Genomic DNA, 14,307 nt, shown 5'->3' on the forward strand with positions numbered 1-14,307 from the left:
CATAATTATTATTAATGTCAGACCTCCATGGAGCAAACACTTTTCATGGGATGTACATGCTATCACACACAAAATTCATCAAATGCCTTAAATTCATTCAACATGTCCACATTCACCATAGTTTCAAGCACTGCATTTCACTCACCATAATCTGCTCCTTACTCCTTTGCTCACACCTTCCTTATACAGTTTCAAGGGATGACTTCCTATTCTATCTCCACCTCTCCCATACTATGAAAATTTTCTTCCACATTAACCTGATAACAGCACTATGACCAACTTCTCAATCATTTCTCCTCCTATTCACAAGGTCATGGAAATTGCATTTCCTAGACCTGTTTTCATATCTCACATTCCAAAGATCAGTTACCACCTTAGTCAGTCTTCTCTGGACCCTTTCTGAACCAAATTCAATGCACAGTGATCTATATGAAACCTAAGCAAGGCTTTATACAATGGAATCATAACCCTTTTATTTCTGTATGTTGAGATCCTCCACATCATTGCCACAATCCATTGTAATGACTTCACAACTTGTGCAACGTGGCCCTGAACTTCAGATCCTTGTTCCAGCATCCTCCCAGATCTCCAGTCTGTTCTACAAAAATGCTTCAAAATTTCCCCCACCTCTGCATCCCATCATTGCTTATCAAATTTCATAATCTTACATTTCATACCAGTGAAGTGACAGTTCTTTTACTTGCCTCTGCATATAACTTGTACATGTACTAATGTAAAATCACAACTTCTGCCTAACTCTGCATCATTCTTCTCAAGTTTGCATCATCTGCAAACAGTTGCATATCTCCAGTTGCACTTGCCTCAGTATCATTAATATACAAATTGAACAACAACAGTTCCAAAACAGCCTCCCTGCAGCACACCAATTAGTGATTTTCATCTTTCAAGATACTGCGCCATCATATACAACTTGCTGATATCTATTTGATTGCCAGCCGCCTATCCAACTCACTAGTTTGCTATCTCTCCTATGTGTTTCAATTCAGTTACCAGCTTGTCATGTGGCAATCTATCAAAAGCATTTGTAAAATCTAAGTTAAAGTGGATATGCATTTTCCCTGTCCAATGCATTTGTCATCCTCTTATAGTGAATAAGGAAATTTGTAAAACGTGATTTCCTTAACAAATCCATGCTAATAATCAGAGAGAATACTTCTGTTATCAACCCACTTCTGACTAATCTTTCCAATACCTTAAATACAACTCCAGTTATACTGATTGGCTTATAATTTGTAGCCACAATCTCTGTGAAGTGGAACAGTTTTACCTTCTTTCACTCTTTTGGGACTTGTGCTGTTGTAGGAGTCTTGTTGAACAGGTATGCCGAAGCTAACCCCTTGGAATATTCCCTTAACACAGTGCTTCCCAAACTGTGGGCCACGGTCCCCTTGGGGGCCGTTAGTTTTATTGAGAGGGGGGCCATGAAATAATGAAACAAATTTAAAATGTTTTAAGACTAAGTAGATTTTTTTTTAATCTTAAAAGAAATGTATTTAATTTTTATTATTTCTTTTTTGTTATTTTTTTATATTTTAATGGAAAATTCATATATTGGTGTTGGTTCACAAATTTTGCTTCCTGCGTATTTCGGAGCTTAATGAATATTAGTAAATATATACTTATTCATATAAGGTTCATTTCAAAGGTATTGATAAGAAGCACAAAAAAAGCTTACAAATGCAAAATTTTGCGCCCATTTAAAACGGCCATGTTTTTTGTGCTTTAAATTAATGTTTCATTACTAGTGAACACAGGTGCGGCGAAGCACGGGAAAGAAATACGCCTAGTGTGTATGTTTGTATTGAATATAAATACAATAAATATTATAATAATATATGTCTGTATTAGGATTTTTCCCCGTTTGGGGGGAGGGGCATGAAATCTTTTAATTTTTCCAAAGGGGGGGCCTTGACATCCATAAGTTTGGGAAGCACTGTCTTAACACACAGGGTGATATGTCAAGTCCTATTGCCTTATTGATATCAAGCTATTTAACCCCTAATTAATTTAACTCCTCCTGCTTGCTCACCAATAAGCCATCTTCTCCCATTTCCTCTGCATTTGAGCTTTTCCATGATTTCACACCAACAAGGATGAACCATTCTGATGAATTGTTCACTAAATTCCTTGACTGTGTCCTCTGCAATATAGTTACCATTCTATTATCTTCATCCTGTAATATCTTACTATAGTCATTCTACCTTCTACCTGCCACAAATCAGAAGAATTTGCTAGGATTTTCCTTGAACTGCTTTGCAAATCTTTGCTTATATTGAAGCAGTTTTGCTCTTCACCATCTGAATCACCTTTCTGGTTTGCTCTTTATACTCCTCACACAAGTGATTGTTACTATTATTCACTATGTGCTGTCTCCACACTACCTTCTTGCAGATATTGTACTTAATCCCTTCATTCATCTACCCCCTTTGACATCTCTTGGTCAATTCCCAAGCATCATTTATCTCCTTCCTTCTTAACTCATCATTACATGTTACAGTACCAAGCTGTCTCCTAAGCCTCTCAATCTCTGAACTTATAGTTCCTTCACATATATTCTTTCCTCACAGAATGTTCATATGGCTGGCTATCACCCAGACCTCATGGTAAATCTCAGCAGATAGGGGAAAATGTGACATTCCACTTACAATCATATCCTATAATGAAATGATTAAATCTAAGGCTCTTGATCCTCATTTGTCCTTTTACATACTGCCTAAGATAGTTGTCTCTCAAGAACTCAAGAAATTTCTTTTCTTTATACCCAAAAGCTATCTTTTCATTCCAATCTCTATTACCATAATTAAAATCACTGACAATTATCACGCTCCTCTTGTTCACTTTCTTAAGCTTACACCTTTCTTCATCACTATCCTTCACATTCCCACAGCCTATAACAACATCCAACAAAATATCCTTTTCTACCAATCTCCTCTCTACCCCTCACCATACTGCCTCAAAACCAGTGCCATTATTTTCCTTGTGAATTTCCACTCTGTGTAGACATAATTTCCTTGTTATCATCAGCACCTCACCTCTCCCCTCTCTTCTTGTCCTTTCTATTTTTGCAAAAAACATTATCTTTATATTTCTATTCCCTTCTGGATATCATTCTTATCCAAGCATGTTATTCCAACAATTTTTGGTCAAAAAAAACTTAATCAGTGAAACCATGTCATCTCCCTTATTTCAGATGCTCCTGTCATTTCTAAATAAAACAGCAAATCACTTTTAGGTCTATAACCAGCCGTACCCATGCTATTTCCATGCCCACCCAAGCCCAAATGCCTTTATCACCACTTACGCTATACATCTCCTCAGACTCAACTACCCCTCTTACATTCCAGGCCATCCCCATACTCACATTAGTTACTGCTTCCAACATCCACTTTCCTTATACTGTGTCTTTCTGTTCTCCCCCCCCCCCCACACACCCAGTTTCCCTGTCCATCTTGCATCATCATTCTCTTATTGTCATCATTCACACTATTACTATTCCCATTTACAACTAGCTCACTAGCTCCTCTCACTTCATCTCTTACTTCCTCTAATCTCTTGTTTGTATCACTCATTACACTTCTTTCCAGCAACAGTCCCTCTATTTGACTCAAACCAAATCCATTTAAATTAAACCTGTTACTAAACTTTTGTATAATTTCATCCATCTCCTCAAATGCATCCCAGACATTTATAAACTCCACTCCCTTCTCCTCACACAGCTCTGCCAACACACTAGTTGTGATTCTTGCTATCCATCTCAACTCTTCACTATCATATCTGTGCAAAGAAGAGTTATGAAGATTATATCTGGATTATGGGATTTAGATCATGAGGACAGATTGTATGTGGATTGCAGACTTTGGTTAACAGGAGAAAGAGGGGGGGGTGATATGATAGAGGTTTATAATCTTTTGAATGGGTATTATAGGATATTATCTGATGAATTTTTTCGTTATATGGAAAGTGGGGAGAGAACACAGGGGCATCAATGGAAGTTAAATTTATTTGCAGTCAAGAAAGGGGTAAGAGCTAGGTTTTTCTCCCAGAGAGCAATGAGTGAGTGGAATAATTTGCCTTTAGGGGTAGTGAGTGCATCTAGTGTGAATAAATTTAAGAGAAGGTATGACAGCTGGTTTGGGTGATTTATAGCCTCCCTTGATGAGTCCTTGACTCACTAAAGGTCTCAGATAATAATAATATCTTGGTAACACACTGACCACCTTTCCTACCACACTTATCTTTCTCTCTCCTCAATAACCTTGTGATGTCCATTCTTACTTTTTCATTATGTCAACTAAATAATTTATTCTCACAACCACCACTAACTCTCTTATTTGTTTACTTCTCATATCCAATGCATCAATTATCTTGTTAATCCTCGTCCCCCCCCCTTGAAAACAGACCTTGTAGACTCTCTCATTTACCACATCTCTCATAAAGGAATCTCTATACATTGCTATTCTTGAGTCATTTATCGCCTCTTTTTCTTTACCTTCCTTCATTCTATTGTTCTGCATTTTTTCATTCATATTCACCAAATTTCTAATCTTACTTGTTGAAAGTTTATTTATTTTTTTTTTTTTTCCACTTGGTTAGAGTATAATAAAATTAGTTTAATCCTTTATCAAGTGTGAGCAAACAAAGTTTGCACCTGAAAGTATTTTCAGGACTGGGGTAAGGTGGTACAACACCAGGACAACTCGTTGCAAAGGCAGAGCAAGCTACCAACACTCCTATCTCAGTATCTCCCATAATGCAAAACATCTCCTTGCGGAAATGTCTAATGTTATGCATTAAGGTAAGGGCCACTACCCAGACTAGTTTCGACCTTTATTGAGTCTCTTCAGTGGGAGTCAGGCCCAAGTGGAGATACCAGGCAGAAGCATTTGCAGGTCAACTCTACCTATAGGATTTGCCAAATGGTGTGCCACCCTTTTTTAATAAATTACTCTGGATTTAGAGAAAGATGTTGAAAGTTTATTTTTCACTTGGTTAGAGTATAATAAAATTAGTTTAATCCTTTATCCAAGTGTGATCCTTTATCCACCTTTGCAACAAGTTGCCCTGGTGTTGTACCACCTTAGTCTTGCACCTGGCAATCACATTATCTGTCACTCCCTTTCAGTCTGTCATTTATTTCTTTCATTTCCTCATTCTTACCTTCCTTTGCCTTCCACAGTGTCACTCAGTTCATTTCTTCATAAGTACTTTTCTTTCACTTCTAAAGTTTTGCTCACTTTTGTGACTTGATTCATAGTCTTTTGCTCCTGCATTTATGCTTACTTTGGATTCATCAGTCAGAATTTCATTTTCCAATAACTCTTAGTTCAACAGAATATCACATTTTTGACGCACCTATATCTTCTCTCTTCTGCTGTTCACTCTCTTTGTAAACACATTCTTGACATTCTGCCATGTATACATGTTACACTCATGACAACAAAACAAACTATTCTTGAAAAATCGAGGCCATTACTTACATTTGATGTTAATGCCGCTCAGCATGCAGATCTCATTCATACTACCAGTTTATCATCATTCACCACAAGCTTCAAAATTTACTAAAACTGTAAATCTGTATCGAACCCACAAATTCCCATAATCACACATTATGTTATTAAAAATAAACAAAATTTTACCAAAATGCAATCAATATCGCTAATTGTTACAAAATCATCTTCATAATTCTAGCAAGGTGGCTCCAGTACCGTCGACAGAGTGTAGCATAGAGGCAGCCTGCCTCATGGTGCTGCTTAATTAAGGGCTCTTGTTCAGCCATATTATGGTAGGCGCCATAGGGCAACAAGATATTTTACAACAATAGAAAAGTGGTCCTCATCAGATTTTATCATATATATATATAAATCTTGTAGAAATTTATCCCAAGTAATCACCGCCCAAAGATGTTGTTTACAATTCCTGTTAGTGTAGCAAGTGCAGGAAGAAGTTTTTCCAAGCCTAAACTCATTAAAAATTATTTGCGAACAGCAATGACCCAAGAAAGATTGGTTGGTCTAGCAACTATATCAATAGAGGCAGAGATAGCTTATAATTTAAATTTAGAAGAGCTTATGAATAGTTTTATTGCGCGATATCCCCGGAGAGCAAACATTTAATTAACATTATTATGTAATAGTTTTACATTAATGTTTCTCTTGTAATAAAAACAAAATAGCAATTGGTGATTTTCTTATATTTTTGTCTTATAATCCATCAGGAGCAATATTTAATTGTTTGCCTCAGGGCATGATCTAATCTGGTGACAGCCCTGTGTGGCTCCTAAATTTTTTCAGATTCTTGTTCACAATCATCCTCTCCATCTCTTATATCCATCATGTTCATTATATCCCCACTGACTGAATACATTGCAACCCATCCATATCTCCAAAGTTTCAAAAATGTACATTTGGATACAGTGAATTGACAGCCAAAATCATTTGTCATTCAAATATTTATTCATATTCTTTTTAGAGTCAAAACATCTGCTTCACTTCTCATAGTTCCTTCAACTTTGCATTATCTGCAACCAACTGCATATCCTCATTTGTTTATATATCAACTCACCACAAACACACACACGAGAGGTCTATAACATGTTTTAAAATTGGATTTCCGTGAATAAGCATCTATTCAGATGCTTATTATAACAATAATACTATACAGAAAAATCATGCAGAAAATCTTGATATTTAATGATATTCAGCATTTTCTTAACCTAAAAATGTAAATATTTAAGTAGATTGTGGTGCTCTCTATGGAGGACAATCTCCCTGCATTCAAAAAAAAACATCGACAGGTCTTCTTTCTGCTTAAACTCTTGACTACATATGGCACTAGTTGTATTGCAAGTTTCGAAACCTTTATGTATATGATTAATTTTGTAAAAGCAAAATAAACTGAGCCTGTGTAGCTCAGTGGAAATGGCGTTTGCACTCCATGGCACTTGATCATCCAAAGGAAGACCTAGATTCAAGTTAGTCGCTGACTAGAGGAACATTTTCTAAGTCTTTCTTCAACCAGTTCCCAAGTTAGTCCATTTCTGGCATGGGCAAATTTTTTGTCCCATAAACTCAAGAAAATTGACCGTAGAACCCACACTATCTCAGACGATAAATATAGTGTTAGGATTAGGGACCATGAGATGGCAGTACTTGCCAGTCACCTCTCTTCACTAGATGTCAGGTAGTGTTAATGATAGTGTTGGGCTCTCTGTAAGGGAATCAAAGGCATTAGTGGTAGTGGCTTTGAAACCTTTCACATGTATGATTAATTTTGTAAACAAAATGAAGCTCGGGAAGCTACATCAGTACCATTGGTAGCTACAAGTTAAACAAGGAAACCCAGCTCCAGAGACCAAACAGGGTTGTTTCAGACTTTTATTTCAGGCAATAAACAATGTCAAAGTCTCACATTGGACAACGAGCAACATATACCAACTGGTGATCTTCACAAACAACCACCCATGCTCTAATGATGTTACAATGAGACCTATAACATCTCTGTTTTGCTACTAATGAACTATTAGCAAAACAGAGATGCTATATATATATTTAATGGATATTTTTGCTACTTTACTACCAGCAAAGGTTTGTTTATCAGAAGATGGCAGCTATTTCTTCTACTTGCCTATGTGTGTTCCAAATGCATTTCAGAATCATCTTGATAAGAAAAATAGCTAATGGATATATTTTATGAAAAAACATACGTAATGAAAGTAAAAGTAACACTCTAAATACATTAAGTAAAAATTGCATACTTTAAGAAGACATCTTCCATGGTAGTTACTGTTACTCCACATGCACCTATTCCTAGTTCTTCTTTTGATTTTTCGAGATCTTCAAACATTTTGCCAAAATTGGTAGACATTCCAGAAAGTAAATATATCAGTTCCTTTTCAATGGCACTCGCAAGAGTAGCTTCAGGCACATATCTGTGTATCATATCTGTAATCTGTGTGATATTGCAGTCATCTTCTTTCACAATCCGCAAATGATAGCCAGTACCTATTTCATATATTTTATATGAATGAATAAAAAAAATAAGTTTCAGTAAGGAAATACCGTGAGTAGACATATTACTAACTATTATAATAATGGAATTAACTCACGTAAATTATTCTTTATTCGTACAATTTTCACCTGAGTATCACAGGCATCATCCAAGGCTAATTAAACAATAACTGTTATATTCACAAAAGCGCGACCTAAGTAGCTAAGGTTAAATTTCCTAAATTTATTTAATTATTATTTTTAATTAATTAATTAATTTTTTATAATTTAATTATTTAGTTATTTAATTATTAAATAATAATTATTTAATTACTCAATTATAATAATTTGATTTATATATAAAATTAAATTGTATATATGTACACAATTATATGTTAGGAAAGATTTTCTATCCAAATATACAAATAATTTGATATACAAATTGCCACAAGCTGATTTATCTGCATTTGTAGTTGTAATCTTCAGAAGTAGTGTTCGTCCTTAGGTTTTCACACAAGTGTATTATTATTATTGTCTTACTACAGGCAGGACAGTCAATATCAGAATTTCTGAACATAAGGACTACATCTGGTTCCACCATTACAGCTACTAAGGACTTGCTGACCATACTTTGGACACCCATGACAGGATATGCTGGAAGAAGGCCACTCTATTACACCGCAGAAAATATGAATATGAGAGGTTATTCCTCGAATCTGCCTCAGCCCCGAGAAACTTTCCTAAACTCAACAGATTTGGATGAATGAGCCTTCCAAAAATCTGGGAAACACTCATCCTCAGATCTGCAGCCCAACCCACATGCGGGGGGGGGGGGGGGGACATTTAGGATTCTAGGCCTGACTTTGGCTGCCTTCCTTCAGCCTCGTTTACCTAGTGTTAGTGCTTGTGTGCATATATTATTGTTTTTGTGATCCCTGATGATGGCAATGTAACATTGCCAAAATAAAGGAAAGTATTAAAGTTATTATAATTAACATTTTAGTGTATATTGTTATTTCTGAAAAAAATAATAACAATAGTTATGAGTAACCAATGTATAAGCCTGTCTACCAGTATTATTAATATTACTATCATCTGAGACTTCTCTGAAGTCAAAGACTCATTGAGAGAGGACATACATCACCCACACCATCTGTCATACCTTCTCTTAAACTCATTCATACTAAATATCCTCACCACTTCAATAGGCCAATTGTTCACTCACTCACTCACTGTTCTATGAGAGAAAAACACAGCTCTTATCCTTTTCATGAAGAAGCATAAACTTAACTTCCATGGATGCCCTCATGTTCTCTCCCGACTTTCTACTTAATGAAACATTTTATCAGATGATGTCCTATAACACCCATTTAGAAGCTTTTAGACTTCCATCATATGACACTTTTTTTTAACTCCTGCTTACCAGTGTCTGAAGTCTACATACTTTCAATTTGTCCTCATAATCTACATTCTATATTCCAGATATAATCTTCATAACTCTTCTCTGTACCCTTTCCACAGCTTCTTTACCCCTTCCAAAACCAGAAGACAAAACCTGTGCACAGTAGCCTAAGTGCAGATATCAAGACCATGTAAAGAGGCAAAATGTAAGCATTCATTTCAACATCACAATTATCCTCTGAGCTGCGTTTGGAATTTTTGCAAACGCAACCTATCCACTTTCCAAAATTCATAGCCACATTTCTCGTAGCATATAATCCCAGCTACATGATATACTGTTGGATATCTTGTTATACCAAGGTGCATAACTTTGCACTTTCTAACATTGAACTGATTGCTATTATCATTTCCGCACATTTCCAGCCTATGGAATTAATTGCCCCATCTATCTTTGCATCATCAGTAAACCACTGAATATCTCCTGTCAGATACTTCCCAATATCACTGATATATAATAAACAATACTGGTCCCAAGGGCTGATCTCTGGGGTACACTACTAGTCCTCTTAAATGGTGGATTCACACTGCCATAATAACAATGAAAATAATTGAAAGGAAACCGATGTTATTGCATACAAGTAAGCAAGCAGAGTTAAAGGGAGTATAGTCACTCACTTGGAAAAGGAGACTAAAGGTTAACAAAATAGCTTTTGATGCCAGAGTGAGAGAAGAAAAAAAAAAAAAACACCCAGAGGAGATTCAACTAGACAGTATGCAAACAGCACTGAATTAGAAGACTGAAATTTAAGATCTGAGAATAATGAAGCATTGACAAATAACAATTTAAGAAACACTTCTCATAGTACGACTTGATTATGCACTATTATCATAGAATCCTGCACATTCTGTGAAGACATATCAGAACTGATGACGATGTTAATTTCCAATTATAGTCAAATATCAAAAGTCGTTATCAAGGTTAAGTGGAACTATAAGAAGGGTGATTATGGGAAGCTCCATAGTCAACTAGCATCAATAAAGGATGATGAACAATTCATCTAAGTTGATGAATTGTTCATCAACCTTAGGGCCTCTATAGATCTTAATCCGGCCCTGCAGTTAGCCATGCCCTTGACCTGGTTATTTAATGAAAGACTTACAGTGGAAAGAAGGCAAAATAATACCTCTCCACAAGCATGGTTTGAGAACAGAAGTTTCCAATTACAGGGAGTCTGTATATCTGCAGTTGGAATCAAAGTGTTGGAAAAACTGGTAAGAAATAGAATACAGGATTGAGATTATTATTATTATTCAGGCCTCCATGGAATCAAAAGACTCATCACGGGAGGTTCCTCCTAGGAAACACAAAGTCTATCATACCACTCCTTAAACTCATTGACCGTTCTCGCTCTCACGACTATCAGACAATGCATTCCATGGTTCAACCACCCTCCATGTAAAGAAACCACTCCTCACCCTCTTGCTCACAACTTCCTTTCGTAACTTCCAGGGATGGCCCCTTGTCATCACTCCTTCCTGCTGTTCAACCAAGCAAAAGAACTTCCTAGTGTCAACCCTGTAACCACCTCTCAACAGTTTACAAATCTCAATCATATCACCTCTCCTTCTTCTATTCACCAAACTCTGCAGTCCACATTTCCTCAGCCGATCCTCATAACTAACATTTCACAGTCCTGAAACCATCTTTGTTATCTGCTTTTGTGCCCTTTATACACTAATTTATCCCTTTCAAATCCTGGGGACCAAATCTCAGAACAATAGTCTAAGTGTGGTCTGATCAGGATCTTATACAACGGAATGATAACTCTTATCTCTGCAGGTCAGCGTCCTTCTCATTATTGCAGCAATCCTCTGTGTTACTCTCTATTAATGTTAGCATGGGTTTGTGAAGGGCAGGTCTTGTTTTAGCAATCTGCTTATGTTTTATGATAAGGTGACGAGTGTTGAATAAGGGAGATTCATATACAGTGATTTTTTTGAACTTGGTGTATAAGCTGCAAAAGATGGGATTAGATAGTAGATCGGTTAGATGGATTCAAGATTGGCTTTCTGAAAGCTACCAACAAGTTGTGTATTATGGAGCAGTCTCAGAAAAGGAAGGTGACCAGTGGCATGCCTCAGGGTTCTGTTCTTGGGCCCCTACTGTGTAACTTATTTTTTAACGATATTTCATGTGGATTGACAGGGATCTTCAAATATTAGCCGATGATGCAGAGTTAGTTAGAATTATCAGGAGTAGTGCAGATGCTAATTCTCTACAGGAAAATTTGAATAAACTTTTAGCTTAGATAAATGAGTGGAATTGCAGTTTTGATATTAATAAATGCAAGGAGTTACACTTTGGTACAGAAATATAAGGCTACATACTGTATTGATGGATGTCATCACTTCCTGATGAGATTTGAATGAGGAAAGAAGTAGGCATCTGGAGAGATTGCTGTTCTGAACGAATCAGTATGTCCAAGGGAGGATGGTAACATGGGTGGCCTCTTGTGGGAATGGGGACGACATTAGGTAACACTGAGCCCAGTGGAGTCCAGAGGGGATAATGCTGGGTATAGAAACAACGGCATTTATATGCTTTATACTAATGCCAGGAGTATCCGGAATAAGGGAGAGGAATTGGTGGTGCAGATAGCATTAGCCTGGAAAAAAATTATTGGGATCACTGAGACGTGGTTGATAGAAGAGGATATAATAACAAGAATAGAAGTCGCTGGGTAGAGCATTTTTTGGCACGATAGGAAGGGAAAGCGTGGTAGTGGAGTACTGCTTATGATAAGTGACGACCTATGTCCTCTAAGAGTGGAGGCTTTGGAAGGCAGTGACGATAATGATTTTGAAAGCACATGGTGTGAGGTAGAGGTGGGCAAGACAGGATATTTAGTGGGGTGTTGCTACAGACCCAAGAGAACAGAGGGTGGGGACCAGCAGATGTTTAGACAGTTGAATTTGGCAAGTGCAAGAAGAATGATTGTTATGGGAGATTTTAACTACAGTAGTATAAATTGGGGAGAGGAAGGTGCATGTAGCAATAAGGGAATGGAATTTCTAGAATTCTTGAGGGACAAATGTCTTAGGCAACATGTAATAGAGGTAACAAGAGGTTCAAGAGTTTTGAATTTGGTTATAGCATCAGAAGAGTTGATAATAACGGAGATAACATCTCTCCCACCAGTTGGAGAGAGTAACCATATGGTTTTGACTTGGAAAACGAATAGACCGACATGCAGAAATACCAAAGAGATGAGAACGTGTGTGGAATTATAAGAGAGGTGATTATAATAGTCTAAGATATCAACTTGGGGAAGTTTCATGGAGGGAGGAATCGGAAGCCTGGGATATCAGTAGTGCAAGGAAAATTGTGAAAGAATATTTGTTGGCAGCAATGGTAAGTTGTATACCACGAGAGAAGAAGAGGACACAATTTGGAGTAAAGTGGATGACAAACAATATTAAGCAATTACATGCGAAAAAGAGACTATAGAAGAGATATAAGGAGACAGGTGAAGAGAAGATGCATGAAGAATATAAGACACAGGCCAGGAGAGTAACCAGTATGGTAAGGAGGGCAAAATGGGAATAAGAGAAAAGATTGGCCCTTAGATCCAAGGAAAATCCTACGGAATTTTTTAGCTATGTGGCGAGTAGGAGGAGAAATGACTGTGGAAGAATGATATTGTGGGATAAAAATGGGAATAGAGTGACTGATGAGGAAGACATAGTGGAATTGTTCAATGAAAACTTTATTGGAGTATTTCATCCTGGAGGAGTCAATTTGAATACTAGTCGGATAGAGCAGGTTCGAGGTTTAGAGATGCAGGAGGAGAGTGTGCTCCACATATTGAGTACTCTGGATGTTAGTAAAGCTGTGGGACTGGATGGTATTTCACCACAAGTTTTGAGAGAATGTGCTAAGAAACTGACAGTGCCTTTGACCTGGCTTTTCAATGAAAGTCTCGCTGCAGAAAAGGTGCCCATGGAATGGAAGGTAAGATAGTGCCATTGCATAAGGGCGGTAGCAGACTGGAAGTGTCTAATTATAGGACAGTTTGTGTGTAATCTGTAGTTAGTAAGATCTCGGAGAAAGTAGTGAGGGACTATATACAGCATTGGGCAGATGAGGGTGGTGTTATCTGTGAGAGTCAACATGGATTTGTGAAAGGGCGCTCTTGTTTTAGCAATATGCTAGCCTTTTATAATAAAGTTACAAGAGGATTAGATGAGGGAAAGGCATATATTGCCATTTTCTTAGAGAGCGAAAGCATTTGACAGGGTGCCACATGATAAGTTAATATTTAAATTGCAACATATGGGTCTGGATGTCAATTTGGTCAACTGGATTCAGGATTGGCTGTCCGATAACTATCAGAGAGTTGTGTATGGTGGGACAGTTTCATGGAGGCAGAGGGTTACAAGTGGGGTCCAACAGGGCTCAGTACTGGGACATATATTGTTTAACCTTTATATCAATGACATTGTCAGTGGATTGCAAGGGTAGTTGTTTGCAGATGATACAAAGCTGGGAAGAATAATCAGTAATAGTGCAGATGTGTTAGCCCTGCAAGAGGATCTGAATAAGCTAGATAGATGGGCAAATGAATGGGGGGTGTCAGTTTAATGCAGCAAAATGTAAGGTCTTGAGGTTTGGGAAACATCGATGGGATGCTGCATACTCTATGGGAGGAGTTATACTGGAGGAAGTAGGGGAGAGAAGAGATCTGGGGTTGATGATTGATAGAAACCTGAAATTTAGGGGACATATTGCAAAGGTAGTGAAGGTAACACAGAGGATTGCTGCAATAATGAGAAGGACACTGACCTGCAGAAATAAAAGGATTATCATTCCGTTGTATAAATCTCTGATCAGACCACACTT

General features: G+C 37.3%; 1 protein-coding gene across 1 annotated transcript in view; it reads right to left on the reverse strand.

Moving 5' to 3' along the window:
- LOC150101354 (phospholipid-transporting ATPase ABCA3-like) overlaps window positions 1–14,307 on the reverse strand; it is a 305,741-nt gene that overhangs the window by 240,025 nt on the left and 51,409 nt on the right. Inside the window, exons 6-7 of the mRNA XM_090400778.1 lie at window positions 7,775–8,021; window positions 3,453–3,795 (exon numbers count right to left, since the gene is read on the reverse strand). Of these exons, the coding sequence (XP_090256904.1) occupies window positions 3,453–3,795; window positions 7,775–8,021 (590 nt within the window). The remainder of the gene's footprint in view (window positions 1–3,452; window positions 3,796–7,774; window positions 8,022–14,307) is intronic.

This window comes from Typopeltis vanoorti, chromosome 11, assembly GCF_054136105.1.
Source record: "Typopeltis vanoorti isolate ZY-2024b chromosome 11, IOZ_Tvanoo_1.0, whole genome shotgun sequence".
In the NCBI taxonomy this organism is placed as follows: Eukaryota; Metazoa; Arthropoda; class Arachnida; order Uropygi; family Thelyphonidae; genus Typopeltis; species Typopeltis vanoorti.